This window comes from Dendropsophus ebraccatus, chromosome 5 (assembly GCF_027789765.1).
Source record: "Dendropsophus ebraccatus isolate aDenEbr1 chromosome 5, aDenEbr1.pat, whole genome shotgun sequence".
Lineage (NCBI taxonomy): Eukaryota > Metazoa > Chordata > Amphibia > Anura > Hylidae > Dendropsophus > Dendropsophus ebraccatus.
In genome coordinates, this window is record NC_091458.1 from 120,764,490 (window position 1) to 120,790,528 (window position 26,039).

The window sequence follows — 26,039 nt, forward strand, 5'->3', positions numbered from 1 at the left end:
AACAAAGGGGTCTGGTACTGAAATTCCAACATGCCTGACTCCATCTGACAGTGGATTCTCAGGAGACCCCCCAAAACACTTAATGCTGATGTGAACTGAGGGTTCACCGCACATACAGTACTTTATACTTACTGTATATGGGGACCTTTAGTTTGCACATAGAAAGTTTTAGTACATTGGGCTATTGTTTTTCAAATATATATATATATTTTTTTGTAAATTGCTTAAAATGCATTACATTATTCCATATCATTACAACATAAATCTGGTAATTATTTTGAGAGAGAGAGCATAAAATTTTAAAATCTGACTTACCTGAAATTGAAACCTTGTGAGACTGAGTTCTCATCATGTAATGCATGGAAAAAATATTGGGGTTTGCAGTATTTCACTGGCCAATCTAGATCACATTTCCAGTCTATTACAATGCCAATTGTTCCTCCCTGTTGAAGGCAATTTATAGCATATTTAAAGGGAATTTATCACCAAAAAATGTCATATTATTTAAATCTGGGGTTTTTAATATTGACTTCAACGACATTGATTTCAATGGAATTTTAAATGCAACAACGGCAGTTGTTTGATACTCAGTACAATGGCCATTGTTTGTACATAGCCTGAAGCAGTATACATTTATTTTAATGAAGATATTTTAAAGTAATATAACTTTATAAAAGCAATGTTTTAGAAAAAAGATACAAAATAAAAAATTTAGTCACCGGAGTACCTTAATAATGATTATGGGCCCACCACTGCTTCCACCTACCATGTATTCTGTTATTGGTTCCCAACTTTTTATTAGCAAGTGTTCCAATGAAAGCTCATTTACGTGATGATCAACCCATGTAAAAAGGGCCAGCGGTCAGCCAACAGGCAAGCAAGCAAATGCATGCTTGACAAAGGGAGCCTATTGCTCTTGAAATGTCATGCTTGATATGGATATGCTGGCATGTAACATCTCCCCTAGTGTGAACAGCGTCCGAACTGCAGATGGCTGAATAAGGACATTTTCAAAAACTTTGACGCCACTACTTTGTCACTGGGTGATATTTATACTTCATGCTTGAGTGTGTGTATGTATGTATGTATATATGTGTATATATATTATATATATATATATTATATTATGTTGGAAAAAATGAAGTTTTTAAGTATTTACAAGAAGTAAGTGTTTGTCCATTATTTGTAGATTTGGATGATTTAAACCAGCTGTGGAGCTACTGGTTAAATGCACATTAATGTTATACCCAGAGACTGTGAACTGAATCCTATTTCTATATGGGTGAGTAATATATACTTACCTGTCTTGCTCCCCCGCCACAGCTGCATCTTGGGCCTTCCGTTCTCTGCCGCTGACAGTGCTTTGTAAACATCCAGTAACGCCCTGCTCTCTCCTGAAATGGATGTCCAATATAGATCCTATACTGTCTTAACTGACCAGCCATTTCCAGAGGGAGTGAGCAAGACAGGTAAGTGTGTCTATCTATCTATCTATCTATCTAATATATATATATTTTGCAGTGAAATGATTAAATCTCTGGAAATAATGAAATGACAGCGCTGTAGCATCATTTCCCTAGGGAATTGATGAAACAACTGACCCCTCTCAGGGAAATGATGGAGTGAACTCTATCATTTCCCCTGCGACATAGAATTCGCTTACCGTTTCGTCTCTCTGCTCCCCCCAGCCTGTCTGCTCTGCTCCCCGTCCACCTCCACCGCCTCTCTGCTCCCCGTTCCGCTCATTTTCCCAGCTACATGCCTCCTGCTCCCCCAGCCTGTCCGCTCCGTTCCCTGTCCGCCCTGCCAGCATATGCCTGCCCGGAGGTGTGCCGTCCCGCCCTGCGACATGCCTCCTGCTCCCCCAGCCTGTCTGCTCTGTTCCCCGTCTGCTCTGCCGCCATATGCCTGCTGGGGAGGTGTGCCGCTCTGCTCCCCCGTCCGCCTCTGTCGCCAAACGTAGAGCTGGGCGACCCCTTGATCGTTCATTCCGTCATTTCCCTGAAAAGGGTCAGTCGTTTGATCAAATCCCTAGGGAAATGATGGAACGGTGTGTTCATTCCATCATTTCAAGGGATTTGATCAAATCACTGGATTCTATCATTTCACTGCAACATATTTAAGGTTTTGGGGCCTACCTAAAGCTCTGCAGCAGCAGGGCCTTCTGTCTCTAGTTTCATTCATAAAATATAATAAGACATGCAGTTTTCAAATAGCAGATACTGAAGCCCCCCACAACGAATCACTACATCCACATTCATATTACCTCTCACGCCATGTCACTCATTTTCCTCCATTATATATTCCAGATGAAATACAGGACACAATAGTTTTTATCTTTTAATATTACCTTTCGTGCTATGTCAATAAATTTCTGTCCTGTTTGCTCCACAATATATCCCAGTCGAAATACGGGACACAACGGGTCCTTATCCTTATGATAAGTGCAGGTTTTGAGGTATTTGCTGGTTACCGATTCCACTAGATTCTGTCTGAAAAATATAAATGTTACAGCAATATCTATTCTCATGGATGAATATAGGAAGTGAACTATGCAACTGTTTTCTTTGCTTTAATCTGTACTTGGGCTGGGCACTCCGCTGAAAGTAGTGGTAGATGGTAGTACCAGGTAGGAACCCGGTTAGCCACTTGCCTGATGGTATATCACGGTATGGGCACAAGGGATAGCAGCTGTAGACCGGGAACCTGACCAAGCCGAGCCTGAGCAATTCTTCGTTGTCCTTAGTCAGGGCACCAATAATTACACCAATGCCAAGGTTCAGAAACAACGGTAGTTGTGTATTTATTGTAACGGTGGTAACTAGCAGCAACAGTCTCTCCAGATGCAACTGGGAATAAGGCAGACTTGGATAAGGCAGAGTAATGGATGATGCTGTGATGATAGCATACTGAATGATGGGAGTGGTAGTGATACTGAGGATAAGATGCTGGGCGGAATGGAGCTGAGATGAATACTTGCTGTTGATGATTTAGAGAAGATGATGAGAGGAATGACTGAAGAACGGCACCCAGATCTTGTGGTTAGGATGAGAATCTTGAGAACTTGAGAATAGAACACAGCCAGGAACACTTCTGGTAAGTGCAGCAGCATGTACCGCAAGGTTGCGGCCTTTTGACACAGGAGCAGCAGCAACACACACCCTGTCCCCCTAAAGGTGGAAGACAGGACTGAGGCAGAGAGGAAGTCACATGGTATTCCCCAGCCAAAGCTCGATGGCCATTGGGGTTACCATGGAAGCAGGGCAGTCACGTGACACCAAGCTATTGCATCATCACACCATTAGGACATATGGGACCAAATATACATGAGAAGTACCATACCTGAACACTGGGGGGGGCAACATAATACCCTTAGGCACTGATAACTGAACATGCATACAAGAAATGAATGGAATAGCAGACCTGAACACTGAGAGGGGTGACACAATACACACAGTTTGCAGTGGACCCTAGCTATCCAGAACAGAACTGGCCATAATAAAGGTGCGGAGATAAAGTGACAAATACTCTGTTCTGGGACACTGCATACTCAGCAAGGGCACGATTATGTTGTTTTAGAAGAGCTTCTAGACCATTTAGGGTATATCCTGCTGTTAACCCTGGTTGGTCATTTCAAACTAACATTATGGCACTAGCTATGTGGGATTATTCAGGCCCTGCGTAGAACTATAATTGGGGTGCTTTTAGCCACTGGCGTAGTTCACATGGAGGCAGACCACGCAGCTACTATGAGGCCTGTGTGGCAGGGGGGCCCGAGGCCCACCCTGGCGATACGTGGTTTGCCTCCATGATACAGCTCACGACAGCATCCTCACCCCCCCCAACAACTGCTGGGGGACTACAGGATTCATCCTAAGAACGTCCCTGCTTATAGCATTGTTTTATAACCACTGTATAGTATATTTATGTAGCCCTCTATGTTGTTATACACAGTATGGGACACATTTAGTATGTATTACTATTTATTTATTTTTTATCTTGACAACCCCATATTTTGCTAGTAATATGTTTTTTATTCAGTCTCATTTATAGCTAGGTAAAGAAGGGAACCACAGTTAACTCCCCAATAAATACAAATTGCTCTTAATGTACTTGGCATTTCAATGGTGGATGCAAAGAGAAACAATGAACTGATCAGATACAGGACTTCTGGCAATTATTATATCGTTTTAGACAGAAAATCTTATTTGTCTCTGGCTCCTCTAATAGCAGATGTGAAGTTGAGTAAATCCATTGATAATGCAAACAATATAATTTATAACCGAGCACATGAATATTAGTATGTTTGCTTATACTTACCTATTAACTTTATGTCTTGGAAAACTAATACTGTTTTTAATAAATAAAGTAAAGTTTTCTGCATGTAACAATAATGGAGGGCTGTGAATTAAAAGAAAAAGGCAGGAATTAAGCTATAACCTCAACCAAGCATGTAAGACCATAATGCAGTCATTTGTCAATATCCTATTTTATCGACAATACTAACAAACACCCTTTGGCAAAAACATTACTGTATTTCAGAGCCATGAATCATCTGTTAGTAGAATGAATTAAAGTGACATCCTGACAACTGTTACTAAAAGGCAAATAAGAAAGATAACAGCGGTAAAACATACTTGTTTCAAGAAAACTTTTACTATAAGCTGTCATGTTTGTTCTTAAGGAGTAACATTATATGGCTATTATATAACTTGTATTTATATACATTTAATTTTTTTCACCACTTTTTTCTTATGCAGGCTTAAAGGGGCTTTCCAGAGCTACAAAAACATGGTCACTTTCTTCCAGAGACACTCTAGTCTCCAGTTTGAGTGCAGGTTTTGCAGCTTAGTTTCAACTAAGGGAATGGAGCTTAATTGCAAACCGCACCTGAACTGGAGACAAGAGCGGTGCTGTCACTGGAAGAAAGTGGCCATGTTTTTGTAGGGCTGGATAACCCCTTTAATTTCTAATTTTAGTTGTCCTTCAGCTGGTGTATAGAGAGCAGCTGCTATGTCTCCCACTGTGCACACACAGAAAAGAGGATTGTACTTCCCTATGTTTCTCTAGCACAAAAAAGTGAGAACATTATAGAGTGCCTGCAATACCGAGCAGTCTAATCTGTTAATCAAGTACTGGGGGGGGAGATATAACTAGATATACTGGACTCTCCCTGTGTCTCACTTTCTGCTTCTTTCTCCAGCCACTCTACCAAGCCCTTTCTGTATACTTATATGAAAGTATACATTTAAAGACACACTTGAGCAGTTTAGAGTGAAGGAAAGGGGGCAGGATAGGAACCTAATATGTGGAGAAAGATGCAGTTTCTCACTTTCTCTATTGATTAATGCAAAGTTTGTTGAAGCAAATCAACCTCTTTACATCACATGACATACATGTACATCATTTATCAGGTGGGGGGGGAAATATGGAGGATAGAGATCTTGCTCCATTCATGGTGGGTTCTGTCTGCTATCATCAGCCAAGCCCAGCTGTTAGTGACCAGCATTGGAAATCGCTGTTATTACTGTCATTTACGTCTCTAGATGAAATAGTGACCATGCAGTTTAGTGAGTTATACTATAGGTGCTGTGCCTATCTTGGTTTTAATCAGCTCCCTATTAGGCCATTTCGGGAAGCAACTAGTAATTGCCAAAATGAAAGAATAATATTTCAGTGACTTATATAGGCATTTATTCAAATTGCTTAAACAAGTCCTTTTATGAGAACAAAAATAAATTTGTAAAAAAAAAAAAGTTGGGAAAAAAATCTCAATAAAATATTAATTTATAATTGTATTGATTAAAAAAAATAACTTTTTTTTTTGGAATAAACAAACAAACAAAAAAAAAAAACATTAAAAGGGCATTGGTGTAATATCAACCCTGGGGGGAAATGTAAATTTTACCAAAAAGGAAACCCAACATTTTTTTTTTATGGTTGTGCAGCAGTTTATAGTAAAATGAAGAATGCCATTATAAAAGTAAAACGTGTCCTACCCCAAAAAAACTCTTATGACTTTTAACGAAATTGTGATAATAAATATGTATTGAGTAATTTCTATACTTGGGGGGGAAAACATACTTAGGAATATTATAGTCATTTTCCACAGGACACCAAGCATAGACTTCACAAGACTTGGTTTCATTGTTGATAGGTAAACACTTTCCTGTCAGGATGCCTAAAAAAAAAATGCACAAGTAATATGGAGAATAAAACATAAGTTACCGTATATCTTGTTCTCATGCAGTTATGAACATATTTTTTGTGTTGGAGCCATTCATTCAATTAAAGCAAATCTGTACTGAGTCCCTAAACCACCAGCACCCGGTAGTACCAGTTCCGGTAGATCTTTTATCAGGGTCAAAAAGGCCGGGCCTAGAGCATCTTGCTTGCTTCAAGATTTTAATACAAGTTCACACATGGGAATCGGCTTATGTTGCTGTAGGACTTTAGTGTTACCTCTGGGTTGCTGATGCACTGCACCATTTTTGAGATGAAGGTAAAATCAGGTCTATGTAAATTAGCTAGTTTAGTGCTCCCTGGCCCCCAATTCCACTGGTCCACCTGCCCACCTGCCCAGGAAGCCAGGCCTTGTAATGAATATTTGTTTTGTTCCCCTGCTTTGATAGTGGGGAACCTATTCTGAGGTCCCATGCTAGCACAGTAACATCTGCTATATGGCAGCCAGACAGTGTTACTGCACATGCACCAGTCTGTCCCTATAATAACTGCAGGCGAGTAAAACACTTAGTTTCACAGCCACCCATGGTCCTGATGCCTCTACCACCTCTCCGCTTATAGTATAGTTTTTGGCTTGTGAATGTGCAATAACACTGTATTTGCCTGTGCAGGATCTCAAAACAGGACCCCCTATGTCTCAGCAGGGGAATGAAATAAATATTCATTACAAAGCATGGCTTCCTAGACAGGCGGGCGGGTAGACCAGTGCAACCGGGGGCCTGGGAACATTCACAGTGCACTTAATCAAGGGTACTATTACACAGAACTATAATTGGGCGAACTGGCCCTATTTGCCCAATTATCGCTCTGTGTAATAAACACAACGATCAGCCGATGGCAACAATCATCGGCTGATCATTGATATAGGTTTGGACCTATAATTGTCGCGCGCCAACCGCACATTGCTACATGTAATAGCGGTGCACGGCTGACGATATGCAAAGTGCATACATTACCTGTCCATGCTGCAGGGCTCCTCTTGCTCTGCTTCTCCCCGGGTCCCGCTCGCTCCAGCTTCAGAGCGGCCGGTCTGAGCTGACAGGCCCCTTAGCCAATCACAGGCTGGGACCGCCGCGGCCAGTGATTGGCTGAGTGGCCTGTCAGCTGAGAAAGGCCGCTCTGAAGCTGGAGCGAGCGGGACCTGGGGAGAAGAGCAAGAGGAGCCCTGCAGCCTGAACAGGTAATGTATACAGTATAAACAAGGGCTGCAAGGACATCGGTGATGATGTCCATATAGCCCTTGTTAAACGATTATCGGGCCGTGTAATAGGCCTAGTAAACGAGTGCCGATCTAGCAGAACGGTGCTCATTTGCAGTTATTATCGGGCCCCCATCGGCCCATATAATACTGCCCTAACTTACTCATGCCTTTAGTATAAAGAATAATGTATATTTTAGAATAAAAATGTATATTTTTTAGAAAATTTAGCTAAAGTCTCCAAACATTGAATATATCAAATACAAATACATCATTATTTACTTTCTCATTTTGAAAACCCTACTCTAACTTATCTTTTCCATTTATCTTTTATCTATCCTTAAACCAAGAAGATATCCAAAGAATGATCAGTGAAATTTTTTTTTTTGCATGACATGAGATATTAAATATAAAGAAAATATGAGTCTTTTAGGGAACTCAATGACACACTTTGTTCAATAATTTGATTAAGCATCATTATACAGTTGTTATACATTATACAGTATCTACCCACAATAAAAAGAAATAAAACAAAGAAATATGCTGTAGTCATTAGAATACAGGACTGGTCATCATATAGCCCAACAGCATTGAATTTGTTTGGATTACTGGGATCATGAGATTCAGAAAATTCTCTGAAATTCTAGTGGGAACAACAACAAATGAGTAGAAGCTGTAAATTAGCTAAAAGCTAGACAAAATACAGAAAAAAATATATTTTATGTTTAATTTCCATGGCTTTACAATAAACAACAACCTTACAAAAAATGCTGTTTTAGTATTCTGATTTCTCTGCTTATAAGACAGTCATAACACACAAAATAGTTCAAGGGAATCTGCCAGCTGTAAATTATGTTCAAACCTGCTGACACTGGTAAATAGCTATTAAGTCAAGGAGACACACAGTACTTTTCATATATACATTGTTCATCCATAATGTACAAAAATTCTTTTATTCTCTTATATAAAAAGTCAAAGGCTTTTCCAACTTCTGAATAGCTGCACTTGGAAGCAGAGTTCCAAGCAGGGTCAGGTATGGGGATGGGAGGGTTAGGACATATTACAGCTTGGTGCCCGTAAGGAGCACGCAAAAGCCTCTTTGTAATATAGAGTAAAAACTTTTTTCTGTGTTAGGCTATGTTCACACAACGTCACCGGTGGAGAGCCGAAAGGAACCTAACCCACGACAGAGTTGGTCAGGTAGCAGTGGGTTAAAATGAGAGTGCTTTCTACCCATCACAATATCAGGATGGGGGCTTGTATTAAGAAATCTTGCTCATTTACAGAGTTATAATTTTTTATAATTGTTACCTTGTCTTGCAAAACGCCCTGAAACCAAGTTATTTGCAAGGTTTCACTTTACTTTCAATGTTACCATTTTGACATTTTCTCTTTTTATTCTATTTTTTGGGAGTCGGCGTACACACCAAATGCTGCCATTATCATTTCATTTACTTTTATGGTTTTCTCCATTTTATGGTATAAATTATCTTGATTCTACAGGTTGGTATGATTACAACAATACCAAATTTATATACTTTTTCCTATGGTTTACTATAACAGAATTTTGCATGAGGAGTTTTTTTTTTTAGTGGGACCACTTTGAGGTACATGAAATTTTTAATTTGTTTATTTTTTAATTAGATGAGTTTTTTTTTTTTTTTACAGTATACACCATATAGGTTTAATCAATTATTGTTTTATAGCTTGTAGCGTTTTGGGCCTTGATTTTTAGGCCATCTGTTACAGGAATCCATCTGAGCTTTCTAGTGACTGTTACAAATTCACTTTGGATCCAACACACTCAAAAGCAACTCACGTGACATTAACACTTAACTGCTCTTTGAACACTGTTATGCTTGCCTCAGACACAAATATTACACTGTCTTCTTAAGCTATGTTCAAACAGTGTAATAAATTAGGAAAACTCTGGCCGTAATGGTCATTGAAAACAACAGCAGTAATTTTCTGAATTTGTTTGGTTCTATTGATTTTAATTAAAGATGAGCGAACCGCGAGCATGCTCGAGTCCATCCGAACCCGAACGTTCGGCATTTGATTAGCGGGGGCTGCTGAACTTGGATAAATCTCTAAGGTTGTCTGGAAAACATGGATACAGCCAATGACTATATCCATGTTTTCCACATAACCTTAGAGCTTTATCCAACTTCAGCAGCCACCGCTAATCAAATGCTGAATGCTCGAGGTTCGCTCATCTCTAATTTTAATAGAACAATGGTTGTTGTTCTGCACACAGGGCATCAACTGCGGCAGTACAAAATAATGAACATGTCTATTTTCCACAGCTGCAGTTCATGAACAATGGCCGTAAAAAATGTTCACACACTGCATGGCCGTCCTGCTAGCCGCAATGTGAATGAAAGTTAATGGTTAATTGATTTTCATTCACACTCATATGGCCAGCAGACTTCCATGTGTGGAAAATAATGTTCCTACGTGCAACAATGCAATATCAGCCAGAAGAACGCGTAATACATTGGCCGTTTTTTGACACTGACACCGACAGCCGTTGTATCACACTGTGTGAACGTAGCCTTATGCTGAAAAATGCCACCAAGACCTGCCAGGAGTGTTTCCTGCTTTTAAGTTTATAGTCATTTTAATCTTCGTTATTTTAGTCACTATAGTAATTCAGTTGGTTATCATAACTGTACTCACCATGTCCCGTTTTGGGGGGGGGGGAAAACAAATGCTCGGCCTCTTTATTAAAGTGTTGCAAAAGAGGTGCACACACTCTATAAATGTTGGCCAAAAAAAAGGCACCAGAATTCAGCCCATCATGGGACAGAAATTTGGCAAATCTCGGTTAAACTGGTCCATTCTCTTTTTGTAAGAGTATCTGCACACTACGAAATTTTGCCAAAAAATTAAAACAGAGTCCACATGGCTTCACTTGAAGTTCCACCTGTCCCATAGATTGCTCAATCTGCCTTCCGCCCAAAGAATTGACATCTCCTCCCTAGTACTGGATGTGCCATTGCTACAAATATTTAGGCTGCCAGGCCCTTCTATCCATTATTCCCACATTACTTTCCAACTAGTTTTTGCAGGAGCTATCAGCACTTACTACCAATAGCTGTGGCAGCTCCTTGGCTGCAACCTAGTATAGAGCAGAAGAACCATCATTGTTGACGGTAGAAACAACTGACTGCTCTGTGTAGAATTTGCAGGAATTTTTAGCACTCTTACCAACAGCCTTGATGGCTTTGTAACATGTGAAAGGATATCTATTTTTTATTGGTAAGGAAGGGCAGGGATAGTCAGGGCAGTATTTAAGAGCTGCAGCTCTGACTAAGGGCCGTATTACATGGCCAGATGACTTCATTTAAGTGAGTGCGGATCTGCTAGATCGGTGCTCACTTACTGAGCCCATATACAACACGATAATCATCCAGTAAGGGCTGTGTGTGTGTGTATATATATATATATATATATATATATATATATATATATATATATATATATATATATATATATGTATATAATATATATATAATCGTTAGTGATATCCGTGCAGCCCTTGTCTAAGAAGTATAAGATAGTAAAGATATACATACCTCTCCACACTCCGATGTCCTGCTAGCTTTGACCTGCTCCCCACAGGGTCTGAAGTGATAGGCCGCTCAGCCAATCACCAGATCACCAGGGCAGTGCTGCGGTCAGTGATTGGCTGAGCAGCCGGTCACTTCAGACACTGCTGGGTGCGGGTCAAATCTAACCTGCTGTCTGCTCCCTAGTGTGCACAGGGTGCTGAGGATGAAGGTCTGTCTCTTACCGTCATCCTTGGCACTGTTCTCGTGCTGTTTGTTGTGAAATCCTTGCCTGGTAAGGACATTAGGTTCACTGAAGGGGGCTACTGCCCCCCGTGCACCGATCCCGCCCGGCCCTTCTAATGATGATAAGCATAGTAGGGTAGCTGGGGGCAAACCAGATAGTGCTCGGGGGCCAGGGCTTACGAGGCAGAGCATTTCACAACAAACAGCGCGGGAACGGCGCCAAGGATAAAGGTAAGAGACTTACCACAATCCTCAGTGTCCCATGCGCCTTTTGGAACTATCAGCAGGTTAGATTAGTCTAGCCCGTTCATAGCTCCCCTTTAAAATTGTAATAGTTTTGCTGTATTGTCTGTATCGATGTAGAGTATACATCTTGTGATTTGTCCACTTGCCACCTAATAACTGCTATAGTGTAGTGTGTGGGTGGGTGATATTGGGGCTGTGAAAAATCCATAGCATATCTACCCTGTGTGAACATACCGGGTAGATATGCTGCAGATTTTCTGATGTAGATTTGTGTACAGAAAACCCACAATATATTGCACTGAATGGTATTTGTCAATCTCTGGTATTTGTCGTACACTACATTAAAAAAAATCAGAAAAAAATCTGAGCATTAATTGATTTGATTTACAGATTTCAATTATTGTGGCTATTCAGCTTTGGATTTTGGACCCCTTTTGTGCTTCAGAAAATCTGCAGTGTATCTGCCCTTATGTGAACAAATGCTAACATTCTGTACGTATAGTGAAATGTTACTATTTATGTAAAATGTAACAACTATGTTCACATGTTGCATATAAGTTGTAAATGTAATCCCTGTAGTATATAAAAATAAATATATTTCACTTTATTCCTCTTTCAATCATTTGACAAAACATAAAATCTGCAATAAAATTCTCAGCATCACCTCCGCAGCTTCGGATGCAGAAAAACTTGCTGATTACAAACTGCAGTGTTTATGCTGTATAAGTTATGTTTCTATTAGATTTGGATTTGTTTGTTTTATGATTAAAATCATCGCTACATGAATTTCTCAACAATCCACTAATCTTTTGCATACACCTCCAGTAGAACTAAAGGAGATCTCCAGCCAAATCTAAAAATAGCAGAAGGGCAGGGGGAACATAATAAGGATGTCATACTAACCCGTCCCCATGCAATGGCATTGCAGCCTCGCCACTCATGGACCTCTGCCACGCTCCTGCAGCTTCTGGTCCAGTGATGTCATGTCCTGGCTCAGAAATGTCTGCTCAGCCATTTAGTAAATGGGGCAGGACACTGCTGCAGTTACTGACTAGCTAAGCGGCAGGGCCAGACTGGCCATCTGGCAGTTCTGGTAATTACCAGATGGGCCTGTGCCCTCCAAGGGCCACTCTTCTTCTCCCAACCAGTGAATCAAGTATTATTCTATTTTAGGCAAATGATGGCAAAAACTACACAGACTTCTAAGCAGCTAGAAGCTGTAATGATGATATTTAAATTCTTGAGCACTAGATAGAGTTCAGCAGAGCCAATCAGTAACTATAAGCTTAAGGATCTTTGCATGAGAAAGAGGATGAGGTAATAGAGTATGTAGGGAAGCTTTGCTAAAGGGAATAAGGGCCACACAGAGTAGTCTATATGACAGAGCGAGAACCATCAGCAGAAATCAGGGACATTATAGAGTCTAATCAGGCTAATGTCTACATTCTATGCATACATTCCATGACAACATTCTAATCCTTCATTGTATCCCAACATTCTAAACCCATTTTCTATGTCAACCTTCTAAACCTAAATTGTAAGTCTACATTCTATTACAGCATTCTATGTCAGAATATTGACATAGAATGTTGGCATAGTATCTAAAGAAGCTTCACATGATATTCAAAACCTACATTCTATGCCAACATGCTATCACAGAATGTCAGTGTCATGTTGTCGTGGTGAATGGTGATATAGAATGTAGGTTTACAAAATTCTAAGCCAACATTTTAAGGCTGGGTTCACACTACGTATATTTCAGTCAGTATTGTGGTCCTCATATTGCAACCAAAACCAGGAGTGGATTAAAAACACAGAAAGGATCTGTTCACACAATGTTGAAATTGAGTGGATGGCCGCCATATAACAGTAAATAACTGCCATTATTTCAATATAACAGTTGTTGTTTTAAAATAACAGCAAATATTTGCCATTAAATGGCGGCCATCCACTCAATTTCAACATTGTGTGAACAGAGCCTTTCTGAGTTTTCAATCCACTCCTGGTTTTGGTTGCAATATGAGGACCACAATACTGACTGAAATATACGTAGTGTGAACCCAGCCTAAACCTGCATCCTATGTCATCATTTAAATCTACATTCTATGTCAACATTCTAAGCCTACATTCTATGTTAACATCCTAAGCCAACATTTTATGTCAATTTCTAATGTTATGTGGGCTGATGGGGTAGTTTGTGTGCCAGGGCGGATTTTTTTTTTTTTTTCAAATCCCAATCCGACCCTGCTTAGCGGATACTTCTGCCAGGACCCGACAAAGCAGGAAGCTGGGAGAAACTAGTAACCAGAGGCCGACAGAGAGCTGATGACGCTGCACTGTGGGGGCATGGGGATGGATAAGCATAACTTCTTTTTTATGTTCCTCCCACTCCAGATTTTAAGTTTTGGCCAGAGTTCTCCTTTAAGGTTACTTCTATATATACATGCAGTAGATTATGTTGGTGCTATAATAATGAGAATATATACATTTGACTAAAGTAAAATTACCACCAACGAATAATTTATGGATGGTTTTGAAGTTACCTGATGTACTCAGTAATGGACCACTGTTTTCTCCTTCTTATAAGTGAAGTTTGCAAAAAGATAAAGAAAAAGCAAAATCAACATTTAAAGTTATGACATTAATAAAAAATGCTATTAATTCTATTTATTACTCTGCCATTTAATGTATTGTAGATAACTGTAACGAAGTGTAGTATGTGTTCTATTACCTAACTTATACAGGAATATATTCACTTACATATTTCATTATATAAGCTGCGTATTTAAAAACAAAGCTTAAGTTACGGATGGAACATAATTACTGATGAAGTTAGGGATGGAAAAGTTAAAGGGTTAAATGGCAAAATTAATATGAATGAATGTATGTATGTATGATGTATGTAATATGTTTTCCAGAAAGCAGGGCAATGAAAACATATGACACCACTGACGGGTAAAGAGTATAACACTGGTTTTCCCACTGTGATGGCAACTGTCAAAATGTAATATAATATAGACAGCAAGTGGACAATCAGTTCATTTAAAGGACAACTCTAGCCAAAATCTAATTTTAATATGTTATTTCATAAGGAAAGTTAGACAAATTCCTAATGTACACTAATTATGGGAATTGCACCTATAGGGGGAGATTTAAAGGGTGTAAAATTTAGACTGGCGCAAATTGGCCACAACAACCAATCACCAATTTTTACACCCTTTGATAAATCTCCCCCATAGTGTTATTTCCCTCAATTTTGTATATTTGGCAGGCTTCAATTTCTGTAAAAAAAAAAAAAAAAAAGCGTCGTCACGAACCAGCCTAAACCTGAACTGACCAGCAAGGGCCCCAAAATACATAGAAAATACATGTAAAAAAATAATCTACCTTGCCCCCCAGCTCACCTCTAACACTCTCCCCTACCCCAGGGCCGCCCGATCACACCAGAAGTACCAGCCCCATCCTGTGCAGCGGGGTGAATGCCTCTCTCCCACTGCAGTAATTAATCAGGTTCGGCAAGGACTGCGATAGAGGAGCGTTCACCCTGCTGCTCGAGACGCGGCTGGTACTCCCGCTGCAGTAATTAAGCCGGAGGGGGATGCTTGCATAACGGCTACTTCAGGGCAGGCGGGGGGGGGTTGGGTTAGTCGGGTAGCATAAATTTTGTGCCGAAAACACAGGAAGGGCCCTGTTATTTTTTAGATGTAATTTCTACATATACTGTGCCCTCTGCTGGACAGTTCAGATATAGATCAGGTTTTGACATCACATTTTTTTAAAGAAATTGAAGTCTCCATGATCTACTAAATTGAAGGAAATAGCACTATATGTGCATTTCCCATAATTAGTGTAGATTAGGAGTTTGTCTAACTTATAAAATAACATATAAAAAAATAGATTTTGGCCGGAGTTGTTCTTTAGGTTTATGCATTTATGGCAGGAAAATGGGTTAGTGTAAAAAGCTGAGCAACTTTGTCCTAGCAAATTTGAGGGCTAGATGAGGACTGGATCAAGGTATCTCCTAAAGGGTCCATCTTATGGGATATTTCCAGTATAAACCTACTAAAACTGGCTGAAGGAAGTATAACTGGCCACCCTTCTTATGGTCATTGGTGGCTAAGGCTGGCTGATGTCCATAGGGAGAGAGGACTAGGTCTTTAGCTCAGATCCCACAGAAGAGCTACTGTAATACAGATTGCTTAAAAGGAAATTTGCAGGGAGCAATGGACGAAGGTGGCTTGGGCAGATCAATCTTTTTTTTCTATATTTTTTTTTCAAACATTTCATAGTCATCTACAGGATAGAATTTTAAATCCTAATCACAAAGCAGAGAGCAGGTACAATGTCCAAACAGGACAAAGAAGAAGAAACATTAAAAAATACAAAATTAACGCCAAACAAAGCACCACGACGTTGGCCGTTGTTATCGCTTTTCCGATCTATTTAATGTTCATGATAATTCCATCTGTTTTAAAACAACGGCCGTTGTTTGCGATCTTTAGTGCATTATAAGAACATACAGTAGCCTTAAAGGTCTTTTTATTCCCCCCTTCCAACTTTTCCCTGCTGTTTTTAAGTCACATACCTGAAAACCTGAGAAATAAAAGAGCCAGTTTATCCAAAATGGTGCTAATAAAATCTACAGCTCACTGTGCAAAAAGGCCCCCACACAACATAGCAGATAAAAATTATATATATATATTATTTATTTATATTATAGGGGTCAGAATATATAGCGATGCAAGCCAATATTATTTTTTTCTTTTTTTTTTCTTTTTTAAAGTAGTAAAACAATAGTACAATTTACACTAATGCATCCTGGCCTTCCAATATACACCCACAGACTTTAACTTACAGAAGCTTGTGCACTTCTGGCTGCCTCTAGTGATGATTTGTACTGTAAGCGATTGGTATAAGAGCAGATCAAAGTGAAGGAACCACCCACCTCTGCTGGGCTGTAAGTACAGGCTTCTATCTGTAAAGTCTGTAGGCGTATAACTGTGCTGAGCTTTTTAGCCCAGTAGAATGGCTTTTTTTATGTTAGGTTGTCTAGTGCTACAAAAACATGGGCACTTTCTTCCAGAGACAGCATTGCTCTTGTCTCCATTTCAGGTGTGGTTTGCAATTAAAGAGGATGTACCACCAGGTACATCCTCTTGAATTTAACACACCAATAGATCGGCGCCGTCACGGGGAAGCTGATGCCGGAGTCCATTTTTCAAACCGCAGCTCTGTTCCCTTGTACGGTGCCATTCTATCCAGTGGTACCGGGCCGTGCTGAAGCACTGGAGGTCGGCCGGCCCCCAGTGGGAGGGAATTCCCTCCCCTCTATGACGCGGCTCCATTGAGCCACGTCATAGAGGGGAGGGAATTCCCTCCCACTGGGGGTGGGCCGGCCGGCCTCCAGTGCTTCAGCACGGCCGGATACCACAGGATAGAACGGCGCCATACACGGGAACAGAGCTGCGGTTCGAAAAATGGACTGCGGCATCTGCTTCCCCGTGACGGCGCCGATCTATTGGTGTGTTAAATTCAAAAGGATGTACCTGGTGGTACATCCTCTTTAATTGCAAACCACACCTGAAATGGAGACAAGAGCAATGCAGTCTCTGGAAGAAAGTGCCCATGTTTTTGCTTCACCACTGGTACCGCTGGATAGAACGGCGCCATACACGGGAACCGGGCCGCGGTTCGAAAAATGGACTGCTGCACCGGCTTCCCCATGACGTCTCTGATCTATTGGTGTGTTAAATTTAAGAGGATGAACCTGGTGGTACATCCTCTTTAAGCTCCATTCAATTCAATAGAACTAAGTTGCAAAACTCCAGAACTGTCCAGAGCAGCAGGGGTTTTCTATGAGGATTTACTACTGCTCTGGAAGTTCCTGCCTCGGACAGAGGTGGCAGCAGAGAGCACAGAGTCAGACTGAAAAGAAAACATTTCCTACAGGACACACAGCAGCTGCTAAGTATGGGAAGACTTGAGATTTTTAAATAGAAGAAAATTACAAATCTATATAACTTTCTGAAACCAATTGATATGAAAAAAAAAAGATTTTTACTGGACAACCCCTTTAACTATTCAACTCCCACCTCAGAATTTCATCTTCATGGTACAATATACTTTTTCATGCTGTATTTTAGTTTTTTATTCTGAAGAAGTTTTTTGTTTTCTCAGTAGGTTACTGTTTGTAAATGCTAATTACAATATGAACACTACTTTGGCAAACTAGCCATCACAGAAAATTAAAATCCACTAGGTAATGGAAAGTTTAATAATGGACAACATGCAAGAATACACATGCTATTAATACAGTGAATATGATTAGCAGGGACATGAACAATTTCTTCAGCACACATTCTGTAACCAGGACTTTTTTTTAAAGATACCTTATCAGAAACAATGCATACCTTGGGTTTGCCGGGTAGACATTGCTTTGCAGTCATCATCAGTTTTGCAAGGTGCAGCATCAGGAAGCTGAAAAAATGTGACTATTATTGGTAAGGGCTGCAATGCTTGGATGACTGTCCCTGCCAATGCTACTGCCCGGTAGTCTGCATCTTGAGCACATTTAAAATGATTTAGAGCATTCTTAAGCTGCTTGGCAAAAACCCTTAATGAAAAGAAACCGACCTTATTTGGTTTTGAATTGCTGCATATTCCCAGGATTTTCAAGCACTTTCAGATAGACATGTGTTAATAGAAAGCTCTATTAACCATAATCTAACTCTTTATTTTTAGTTTCTGTCCCAAGGGACTTATTTCCATTAAAAAGATTTCCCATGTTCACATTACCTTTATTAACGCTTTCACGACCATGGGTCAAGGTCTTTTTAGGACATCAGCCTATGGGATCCTAATTATCCCATAAGCTGATGTCCCTATGTCTGCCCCCTCTCCTCTGTCCCCTGGCCGCTGTTACAATCTTGTGACAGCAGCAGGGGAGGGGGCAGAGCCCCACACGCCCAGCCTTCCTTCCCTCCCCCCACCGGCCTCTGTAGCCAGGAAACCGGAAGCCTGAGGCTTCTGGTTTCCATGGCTACCATCGGGGCTCTGCAATCACTTCGCAGAGCTTCGATGGACAGCTGACAGAGAACTCTCCCTCTGTAGAGGGAGAATTCACTGTCAGAAGCCCTAAAGATGCTGTGGTCGTGCTGACAGCAGTATCTATAGGGTTAACTCTCAGGTACCAGTGCTGAGAGTTGCGGCGGGTCTCTGGCTATCACTGATAGCCAGGACCTGACGTGGATGACACAGGTGCAGCTCCTGCGCCTGTGTTATCCTGCAGTGTAAATTAACGTTCCTGCGGCATCAGGCGACGTTAATTTACAGTGCAGCAGCGGAAGGGAATTAAAATAAATGTACCACTAGGCACATCATTATGGGCTTTTTACAATAATAGCCCATAGCGATGTACCTAGTGGTACATTCACTTTAAACCTGTCACTATGAAAATCAGGGCCGTCTTACCCATTGGGCATGGTAGGCGGCTGCCCGGGGGCCCTTGCGTCCTAGGGGGCCCCTGCCCTCTGGGACACACCTGTATTTTTTGCTTTATAAGACGCACTTATAAAACTAAGTGCGTCCTATAAAGCGAAGACGGCTTCCAAGCAGTGCTGAGCACCGCAAGGAAGCCGTCCTGCCCGCCCCCTTTATTGCCGCTCACTAAGCATATGCATAGTGAGCGGCCCTGAGCGACCCCCTCCGCCCGCCCCTTCTATCGCTTCTCAGCTGAGCCGATCAGAAGCCCTGGGCTTCTGATCGGCTCAGCTAAGTGGCGATAGAAGGGGTCGGCAGTCCAGGAACTTACCCTTCCGCCGGCCCCAGCAGCTGATGTCTCCCGTCAGCGCGCCACTCCCGTCATCCTCCGGGCACAGGCAGCAGGGTACAGAGACGCTGCCTGTGTCCTGGATGTGTCGTGCAGCCGGACACTTCCGGCACAGGCAGTCTCTCTGTACCCTGCTGCCTGTGCCCGGAGGATGACGGGAGTGGCGCGCTGACGGGAGACATCAGCTGCTGGGGCCGGCGGAAGGGTGAGTAACTCGTTTGTTGTTTTGGGGGTCACTGGCTACTATGGGGGGCACTGGCTACTATGGGGGGCACTGGCTACTATGGGGGGGCACTATATGGGGGAATTGGCTACTATGGGGGGCACTATATGCAAAGATGTGGGGGATTTGATGGCGGTGGTTGGGGGGGCCCAATTCGCACCTCTGCTCAGGGGCCCATAATGCTGTTAAGACGGCCCTGATGAAAATACTACATAAACTATGGGCATCTTGTTATAGAGCAAAAGGAGCAGAGTGGATTGATATACATCTTTATGGAAAAAGATTCAGTATGACTTGTAATTTATTGATTAAAGTCTGTGATCTTTCCATGCTTAAGAGTCCAGTTCACTGAGTGACACCGCCCACTGGACTCCTCATCACAGAATGAGCAGGGATTTCAATCAACATGTTAAAGGTTATGCTGAATCTTTTCCCACAAAGATATATATCATTTACTCAGTGTTTCATGTTCTTTAACATGATAATAGATAAGATAGCATTGTCTTAGGGCCCTATTGCACCAAAGGATGTCTGACAGATCTTTTCAACCAAAGCCAGGAATGGATTTAAAAAGAGGAGAAATATCAGTGTTTCCTTAATGACCTGTTCTCTGTTTATAGACCATTCCAGGCTTTGGCCGAAAAATACTGTCAGATAATCTGTCAAACATCTGTTGGTGTAATAGGGCCCTAAGTGACAGATTCCCTTTTAAGCAATGGTGAATTCAAAAGCCACAGAATACACTAGAATTCTGAAAACATCTCCACAAACATTTCTTCTCAACCTAATAAATAGTAGTGTTTCAACATATAGGACAAAATTCATAATGTACAAATAATTTGTGTTATGGAAACTATACCAAATTTCCTTTTGAAGAATTGTTTTAATTTTTTACTCAATTAGACCTTTAGGTCGCAGCTGAATAACTAGTCACACATTATTTGCAGCTGTAGGGAAATATTTAATTCAAATAACTAGTGATGGGGTGACATATGACAAAGTATGTGACACTAATCATTGTTATATAATTAAAGTGACTGTACCATCAGGTCCGGGCTGAAGCACTGGAGGTGTACCGACCTACCCCAGTGTCAGGAAACCCCTGCCCCTCTTGAAACCCCTGCCCCTCAGGAAACCCCTGCCCCTCAATGGAGCCATATCATAGAGGGGTGGGGGTTTCGTCCCACTGGGGGCAGGTCGGCCCGCTTCCAGTGCTTCAGCCCGGACCTGATGGTAAATTTACTTTAAACAGGGACCATGACTGTTGCACAATGTTCCCTGTCTACTCCTATTGTGCAATCCTGTAGTGCAATTCAATGGAAGGGAAAGTCAAATCTAGGGTTGTATGTGACAGCTGTGTTTGCTGGAGACAAGAGGAGGTCTCTGCTGGAAAGAAAAAAAAAAAAAAAAAAAAAAACCTACAACAAAAAAATCAATCTTGCTGCCCTGTAATTGGTTGTTCGTACCTCATTACAGAGTCCCATTTGTTGCTTTGGAGTAATTATGAAGTTGGTCATCACAACAAAAGAGTTGTCTCCCTGTTGAAAAAAAGCAGAGAACAACGTTTGTTAGTCAAAAGCAAAAGGTCCAATAGATAAGAGGTTAGCAATGAGACTGTATGTAAACCGACTCTAGAATAAGAGCTATTGGTACTTCTACAAAAGTATTATTTTTAGGCTATGTTCACACTACGTAAGTTCCCCAGAAATCACGGCCGCTGTTAAAACGACCGTGATTTCTGTGGTACTTGCGTTGTGCTGCAGGCCGAGGGAATCCTACCCAGAGTGTATACACATAGTAGATATAGACATAGATCCCTAGCGGCGCCATAGAAAACTGAAATATCAGTTTTGTGCGGCCGCTATTCAGTGAATAGTGGCTGCAGAAAACCCAGTCAGTGCACACAGTGGAGAGAGCGGCTCTGGCTGCTTGCTCCATTTTGTGCTGTGGGGAGTTCTGATGCGGGCGTGCACGGATGCGCCTGCATCAGAACTCAGCGGCACTAAAGATCATCCAGCTGGTACTGCAGTACCGACTGGGATGATCTTTTCTGAGACCGGCCGTTCCGTGACCTGGCCGGGTCATGGAACGGCCAGTATTATACAGCGTCTGAACATAGTTGCATTTTTCTATTAAATATTTTTCAACGTAACAACACAACAACCCCCGACACAAAACATCTGTGCCAATGAAGAACAAGGAACGCAGAAACATGTATTCATTGTCTATACAGGATTGCTGCCTACATACGGAGGCCAGTGCAAAAGAGAGCAGGAGCCAAAAAAAAGTTTTAGAGTTAAAGCAGTACTTGGCAGTGAAATCCTACAAGGTCACGTGAGGCCAGCCCATAAGTCTCCATCCAGCCCAGATTTCTTCAGATGTAAAAAGTGCCCTGCCATTGATACATTACCATATCAAGGTGGTTGGTTTATTTGTGCTCCATGTAAAGTATTTGTGCAGCAGTGAGTTTACCATGGTCCTCTGTGGTCACATCTTCCACATTACCCAGCTTCTGCTTAAATTTAACACTTATGGGATACAAATGTAATTGTTAAAAATCTAGGATCCTCAGGGGACATGAATCCCTAAATACATAATCCATCAGATGCAGATGCACGTTCTAAACTGCTGAGACTGTTACATAGCTGTTAGATCAGGAAGACACTTGGTACCTTTCCTATATCTGTCTGTGATTTCAGGATGTAAAAACATGCTTTTACTACATAGCAAAAAAAAAAAGAAGAGCTTTCCTGAGCTCCTAATGTCTCACCCCTTCCACACCTGACCTTGATTATGATTCGGCTTCCAGGTGTCAATCAAGTAGGGAGGGGAGAGAGGAGACATTGCAGCTTACAGCTATTCAGGAGCTTGGAAAAGCCTCTTTGACTCCCTGTACCAGAGAATAAAGGCATTTCTCTACATCCTGGAAGCACAGATGGATATATGAAAGGTAAAATGTGTCTCCTTGTCCTAACAACTATCGAACATGATTGACAGCTTACAGATTCCCTTTAAAAACAGACTATTTGTAGAACTAAGCCAGAGTTTACCCCCTTGCTATTATACTATTCTACAGACAGCAGAACTGATTTCCTCCAGGTAATAACTACCCCCCATAATAATTGGAATATCAGGATGTTATTGGTGTAATGGGCTTTTCCATATGAGGGACCTCATGGTACTTTTACGCGTAGCGATAATTCGCCCAATCACACGATTAACGATTTCAAAGTAACAATTTTTTTTATAACGATCAGATTTAGACAGAACGATATATTGTACGGAAAAATCGTTTTGCGATCGCTTAAGCCTATGTTTACACGGAACGATCTGCGAATTTTTTGCGAACGACCAACGATGATTTGAGAACATGTTGAAAGATCAAAATGAATGATTTCTCGCTCGTCGTTTGATCATTCGCTGCGTTTACACGTACGATTATCGTTCAAATTCGATCGTTATCGTGCAAACTCGAACAATAATCGTTCCGTGTAAAAGGACCATCATTTAAACCAATTCACCAAATCAAGATGGCCAGGGGGGTCCTATGGCTAGGGGGAAGAGCAAGGGGGGAAGTAGAGTTGTGACTGCAATATCTGTGTGTGTGAATATATATTATATAAATATTGGATCCTGTCCTGAGAAACTGAGAGAAGTTTCCCAGGACTGGATCCAGCTTTTCCCAGCACCCGGGGAGGAGCGCATGAAGTGGAGCAGACTTCAAAGCCAGCAGCCTGATGAGCAAAACACAGATAGGAATGAAGTGATTCGCTTCGCTCCTACTGTAAATTCCCTCATCTCTAATGATTATTAATTACGGTAAGTAGCGTTACAGTTTTTGTGAACATAGCCTTAAAGCGGCTGCACTCAGCTGGAAACTGAATGGATAGACCACACTTATACATAGCTCTCCCCACTGAGTGGCTTTCAGCTGCCATTGAAGGGGAAACCATGAAGAGTTGTTTATACAGGGCCTATTGTGTTCAAAGGAATCAGTAAAAATCAGCCTTCACCTTGTCTTTTCTAGCAGTGTAAAGGGAGACCCAAAGGGAGACTGCTGGGAATTCTGTTTCTGGTTTTCCTTGTTGTACAAAACCATCAATGTGAGAATGAGGTATTCCTTGTATTTGTTTTTAATGTGTTTTTGCCACTAGTATCAAGAAATCTTGAGTGAATAGTAGTTTTTTCCTGTATAGTAGCTTTTTTTTTATTATTGTTTGGTCCCGTCCTAGTTTACACGTTTTATATATTCTTCCAATAATTTAGTTAATCTCTGTATATACTCAAAGGAGGGGATCTATGAAGACTGTTGTACTCGTCCCCTTTTCTCTGGCCCAATTCACTCTTACTTAATCCGGCCGTCTGTGCGCCCGACCCTGCGTCCGGCATACCAAATATACACTTTCTTCCAGCAGGTGTAGATTTGAATCATGATTTTCACCTGCAAGCTGGCGTAAATCATGATAAATGAAGTGCGGCCCCTGTGCTCACCATAAAGCAAGCGGGGCATACGCCAGGGAGAAGGGGCAAATCCACGCCTTCTTCCTGGCCGTAAGTTTGATAAATGTCCCCCAAAGTATGCAAAAATCTATAAACTAAATAAATAAAATGCTTTTCTTACCTGTGGGGGGAAAACATAGTCAGAAGGATCCCAGATTTCTAGACCAGTGTTAGAGAGATTCGTAACGGCTATGCCTTTCATTTTCACCGAGACAGAGCTGATGATGCCATCTACAGCCTGGTAGCCTTTCTCATATAAGAACACCCATCTATATGCAAACAAGAGAAAAGGGTTGTTAATATTATTATATGTATACATGCAGCAGTAACTTTAATGATATCAATAAAACAGTATATGAGAAAAGGAGGCTCCATGGACAATCTGCTGCTCATATTTGCAATAATACAATTTGCCCTTCTCCTAAACCTACTTTTCTAGATATTGGTTTTAGAAATAACTCTTGACTTGCCATGGCAAGAAGCATGTTATGGAGTGTTAGTATACTTAAAGAAAATCAAGTGGTTTCATAAAGTTTATGCAGATTTTTAATTTACTTCTATTTAAAAATCAAAGTCTTCCCATACTTAGCTACTGTATGTCCTGCAGGCAGTTTTGTTTTCTTTCCATTGTGACACAGTGCTCTCTGCTGCTATCTCTGTCTGTGTCAGGATCTGTCCAGAGCAGCAGCAAATCCCCATAGAAAACCTCTCCTGCTCTGGACATTTCCTGTCTCAGACAGAGGTGGCAGCAGAGAGCACTGTGTCAGACTGAAAAACAAACGCCACTTCCTGCAGGACCTACAACAGCTGAAGTATGAGAAGAATTGAGATTTATAAATAGAAGTAAATTACCACTTTTACTTGAATGTGGCCTGGAGGACCTCTGTGACAATGGTAGATTACAAAGAATATCTGCTGTTATCTGCCACTCATGGCTCTTTTACACACACAGATTTATCTAACTGATTTTTTAAGCCAAAGTTAGGAATGGATTTGAAGAAGTCTTTCAGTCTTTATGACCTGATCTGTGTTCGTAGTTTGTTTCTGGGTTTGGCTTCAAAAATTTGTCAGATAAATCTGTGTGTGTAAAAGGATCCTTACTAACTTAGGGTGGGTTAAGATTAGGGATGGTCTGAACTTGGTTCGGACGGGGTTCATACGAACCCGAACCCTCCGCAATGATTGCCGCTGTCTGCCCGCTCCGTGCAGCGGGCGGATCCAGCGGGAGGAACGCCTGGAAAACTGGGATACAGCCATAGCCATAGGCTGTATCCCAGTTTTCCAGGTGGTCCTCCCACTCTATCCGCCCGCTGCACGGAGAGGGCAGACAGCAGGAATCCGATGCCGAGCGGGTTTGGACCATCCCTAGTTCAGACTATGGAATTCTCGTGGATAAATCCTGCCGAATTCCGTTGCCTGTACGCGTTCACGGCCGCGCGCCTTTCCGTCGGCTCCATAGATACCCTTCTATGGGCCGGCTGATTCCACGTGTCAATTCTTTCTGCGGAATGAGGAATCCGCCTATGCATAGAATGGTGTCTATAGCACGGGCGGAGAGGCGCACGGCCGTGAGTGCGTACAGGCAACGGAGTACAGTGGAATTTATCCGCTAAAAATTCCATAGTCTGAACCCCCCTTAAAGGGCGATAATCATTATAAATTCACTGTTAATACATTACTATATGACCCTGAGCACTTTATTCAGGCAATCTGGCTTTCCGTGGAGCGTCGGCATATATCTGAGCCTTCCTGAGCACCGATGCTCCCCAGGAGGCCTGATTCCCCGCCAGCAGTGACTAGTTAGCAGCTGAGGACCACCCACATGTCTATATAGGTAGGATTTACAAAGTATGTTTTTCAGGTGATATAAGTAACGTATAGTGATTACTTATCTGCCTAGAAAGTGCTTGGGGCTGTAAAGCAATGTAATAATAGCTGCAGGGCAGATTTTATAATTGGTTCCCTTTTAATATTTCAAACTGACAGATCTGACAGATTTTTTAA

The 26,039-nt window shown here is 41.5% G+C and overlaps 1 protein-coding gene across 2 annotated transcripts in view; it reads right to left on the minus strand.

The window, feature by feature from the left end:
* Window positions 1–26,039, minus strand: part of P2RX1 (purinergic receptor P2X 1) — a 61,084-nt gene that overhangs the window by 16,028 nt on the left and 19,017 nt on the right. Inside the window, exons 2-9 of one of the 2 annotated variants that reach the window (XM_069971141.1) lie at window positions 24,157–24,304; window positions 21,002–21,073; window positions 17,895–17,961; window positions 14,028–14,063; window positions 6,085–6,181; window positions 4,321–4,401; window positions 2,351–2,492; window positions 316–443 (exon numbers count right to left, since the gene is read on the minus strand). In XM_069971141.1, the coding sequence (XP_069827242.1) occupies window positions 316–443; window positions 2,351–2,492; window positions 4,321–4,401; window positions 6,085–6,181; window positions 14,028–14,063; window positions 17,895–17,961; window positions 21,002–21,073; window positions 24,157–24,304 (771 nt within the window). The remainder of the gene's footprint in view (window positions 1–315; window positions 444–2,350; window positions 2,493–4,320; window positions 4,402–6,084; window positions 6,182–14,027; window positions 14,064–17,894; window positions 17,962–21,001; window positions 21,074–24,156; window positions 24,305–26,039) is intronic. The other variant, XM_069971143.1, reaches the window with a different exon arrangement.